The sequence below is a fragment of the Cariama cristata genome, unplaced genomic scaffold (assembly GCF_000690535.1).
Source record: "Cariama cristata isolate BGI_N322 unplaced genomic scaffold, ASM69053v1 scaffold36248, whole genome shotgun sequence".
Taxonomy (NCBI): Eukaryota; Metazoa; Chordata; class Aves; order Cariamiformes; family Cariamidae; genus Cariama; species Cariama cristata.
The window spans coordinates 5,362-9,179 of record NW_009631219.1 but is presented as its reverse complement, the minus strand read 5'-3'; the positions used below and the strand labels follow the sequence as shown (position 1 = coordinate 9,179).

Sequence of the window (3,818 nt, the reverse complement as noted above, 5' to 3'; positions counted from 1 at the left end):
TTAAAAATCCCCTTAAAAGCAACCCCAGCGCGGACAGTGAACCCACTCCGGCGCACAAAACCACGCTGGCCCGTGTTTTATGCTGACATCGTTTAGTCAAGCAAGAAAGAACAGCTTCCGACTGCAAAACCCAGCCGGGACTCCTGCCAGTTCTTGCTGAGAGAGAAACCACTGCATGGCAGCAGGTCTTTCTGGATCAGAACGCAGATAAACTTCCCTCAGACGCAGCTTCCTCCCCTCGCCTCCCCGGTGGCAGCCCACACCACTGGGACCGGGCTGGGGAAGGTTTGCCAGGCAGGAGGGGAGGGCAGAGCGGCTGGCGGGATGCATCTCTCCTGGCAGCGGAGAGATGAGCAGGCAATGCGGGGGCAGATGTGCATGGGGGCTCTCTGGCTCGTAGACTGCTCCAGCCACTGGCCAGGGCCACGTCTGGCTGTTTTCAGGTTAAGGAAGACACTTGTCCCATGGAGGTGAGGGTCTGGGTTCCATCACTACACAGCTGGGAGGAGCACAGAGCTTGTGTGTGTCAATGCGCCTCTCCTGGTTCGGCTACTGGAAGCCCAAAACCAGCAGCCATCACACCCAGCGGATACGAGGAGATGGATCGGGACCTGGCAACGGGATCTGTGGTAGGGGCTGAAGCTGGGAAAGCCCCAGTGCACCAGGTCCCTCTGCCTGGCTGGGTCCCAGCTCTCCCAAAGACCCCCGCCTCGCCCCAAGGGCCTGGACACAGCTCAGCAGCAAACCGAGCTGGTCTGGGCTCTCGGGGAGCCTCAGCCCTTGCGCTCAGACATGTCCTGCACCTCAGCGCGACCGCAAGGCCTGACCCTGCAGGCAGCCGTCTCCGCTAACCTCCTTGACACAGCTTATCTCTACGGGCTTGGAAACACCCAGAACCACCAAAGAGTCACCCTATGAAACACTCAGGGCCTCCTGGAGAGACAGGAGCTAGAGAAGCTGCTGACATTTAACAGTCCACAACATTCAGCCTCAGGGTACACAGGATCTGTTTACAAGGCTGCAACATCCCAGCTGCAAAGCGAGCTGCTGGCGGGGAGGGGGGGCTTTCTGTCCTCTGGATCAGGGAGCTGCCCACGTCCTGCTGTCCCTCCCACCCCGTCCCAGAGCAGGGCGCAGCCCACCTCCGGTGTTGGTGATGGTGACAGGCACGCCCTGGACTTGCACGCCGTTGATGTTGATGGTCTGCATGGCCTGCGCCGCGGCTGCCAGCTGAGCTGCATTTAAGCTGATGATGCCTCCGGCAGGGGCAATCTTTGGCAGAGTGCGTTCCTTCCGCGTGGCTGGTTTCTTGCTGCTGCCACCCGTACCGGAGTTGCGGGACACGGGGCTGCTGCAAGAGGTCCCAGATGGAGCCACTGTCATGGCTGGGGCTTCTTGGAGCAGCACTGTCTGCAGCTCACCTGATGGCGTTTTGAAGTAGACCTGATGGGAGGAGAGAAGAGGAATGAGACCAGCCACTGTCAGCGGGCAGACCCCTCTCCACCACAACGGTCGCCCTTCCCACACAACCCAGGAATCTGGGCCTGCGATGAGCCAAAGAGCAGGAGAAGTTGCCCAAGCATTTGAAGATCCTTTCTGGGCCTCCTGAGGAAAGGTCTTGGCCTTACATGGCAGCAAAGGGCTGTTTTGGCCTTGCAGCCTGGTTTCCAAAGGCAACACTAAAGACACAGTCCTACAGGCTGTGAGCCCCACTCCCCCATCACCCTCCGTCTCCCAAGAGCTTCTGACCAGGCTGGCTCATCCCAACCCCAGCTGGTGGCACAGCCGAGGTTTCAAGGACACTGCGCTCCTACAGATCCTGTAAAAGCAGGTGGCCAGCAAGGGAGACTTAATAAAGCCCCTCTGAAGGATCAGCTGTGCTCCCAACCCTTCTTAGACACCAAAGAATCCACATAAGTGATGCCTAAACCAGATGTCAAGTTGGGAATGTCTGGCAGCTCACAAAACCCTTCGTGCCTGGGTGAGGGCTCAGAGGAGAAAAAAGGCAGAGAGACGTCGCAGGAGGAGCAGGTGGCCAGCAAGGGAGACTTAATAAAGCCCCTCTGAAGGATCAGCTGTGCTCCCAACCCTTCTTAGACACCAAAGAATCCACATAAGTGATGCCTAAACCAGATGTCAAGTTGGGAATGTCTGGCAGCTCACAAAACCCTTCGTGCCTGGGTGAGGGCTCAGAGGAGAAAAAAGGCAGAGAGACGTCGCAGGAGGAGGTACCTGGGTAGGAGTGGCTTCCGTCGTCTGGATCTGGAAGTTCTGGGAGGATTTCTGGGGGACGGTGGGGAGCGTGGCAGAGGCGGCCTGGACCACACGCAGGGCCTGCTGTGGGATCTGCACCACCTGCGACTCCTGCTTGGGCTGCACCACCTGTACCTGCTGCACGACGGCCGGCTGGCCGGAGCCCGGGCTCTGCACTATGAGCAGGTTGTTGCCCGCCTGGATGATGTTCTCCGCCGTGGTCTCTATTAACACCGTCTCCACCTGCTCGGCCACGGCCACGGCGGCGGGCTGGGCGGGTGACATGGCTTTCTTTCGAGTCTTTTTGCTGGGCTTCGAGGGGCTCTCTGCAAGGATCTGAGCCTGTGCACCTGGCTCAGCGGCGTTCACCAGGTTGTTCACAGGCAGTTCACGTTGCTGCCGCCGGCTAACTTGACCACGTTGCTTGTGCCCTGCACCGGTGAAGCTCCACCCTTCTGCGCCGGAGCAGGTTTGATAGGTACAGGTTTGTGAGAGGAAGAGGAAGGGGTGAGGATCGCTTGATTCGTGCCTGGAATAATCTGGATCTGGTTGGTGAGATTGGGCTGGACTTGGATGGTTTGTCCCCCCGTGGCCTGGATTTGGGGCACAGCCTGGTACTGGATGTTGGCGGAGGAGCGGGTCCCCTTGTTGATGACCGTTGGGTTCTGAATGGCAAAAACCAGCTGCCCCCCCGGGTAGGAGGTGCCGACCTGAGAGCCCTGGATCTGGAAGAGGTTCCCTTTCGACGACAGGATCCCAAAGCTGTTCTTACCAGAGCCCAGAGGAAGTGGAGCAGGTTTGATGGGGACGAGTTTGCGAGGTGTTGGCTGAGGAGGGGCAGGAGGAGTCACGGCAGCTTCCACAGCGGGGGGACCGATTTTGCTACATGTCGCTGCGAGGAGAGCTAAAGGAGATGGCTGGGAGTCCTGGGGAGCCAGGAAGGAGACAGGTAAGTTAGACACAGGGGCTTCTGCCAAACATCTGGAGATCAAGTCAGCGAAGGACAGGGTACACATTATTGAAAGCAATCCAGTCCATGCCAATGAGATATATAATCCCCCTAGTAAGGGAACTGCTTAATTACCCATACCACAAGTGCCTTTAGCTAACCTTCATCACACTACTTTTCGCCATCAGGATGGTGACTGCCTTTTAGTCGTGTGCCTATGTTCTTACAACCTCTATAAAGCTGCAAATACCCTGCAAGTCTGCTGGCATTTACACCCATCACACACACCCTGGAGCATCACAGGCAGTTTTAATTCCAAGACCACCTTGTGATACCAGCTGCTAACGCGACCCAAGAGGTCCTTAAGGAAAACACACCACGGGGAAGAGAAACAACACTCCAGAAGAGTTGGCATTGGGGCTGGGAACAAGTCCAGAGAGCGGCTCCTCAGCCTGTCCTGCAACCAGCCCTTCTCCTGACGCGGCAATGCTGGCTACAGCAGAGGCAGGAGGGGCCGAACGACACAGAATTTGCCGTCGTGTACCCCAGGACACGTCCCTCTGCCCCAACGGGGAGCCGGGAGCCCACCAATGCCCCTGTACTCACCTGGGCAGTG

The 3,818-nt window shown here is 58.0% G+C and overlaps 1 protein-coding gene across 1 annotated transcript in view; it reads right to left on the bottom strand.

The window, feature by feature from the left end:
* Nucleotides 1-1,142: 1,142 nt before the first annotated feature.
* The window catches only part of SP2 (Sp2 transcription factor), a gene marked incomplete at its 3' end in the record, with an annotated part of 2,772 nt that continues 96 nt past the window's right edge, over nucleotides 1,143-3,818 (bottom strand). Inside the window, 3 exon segments of the mRNA XM_009705873.1 lie at nucleotides 1,143-1,443; nucleotides 2,233-2,642; nucleotides 2,645-3,196. Coding sequence (XP_009704175.1) covers nucleotides 1,143-1,443; nucleotides 2,233-2,642; nucleotides 2,645-3,196 — 1,263 coding nt within the window.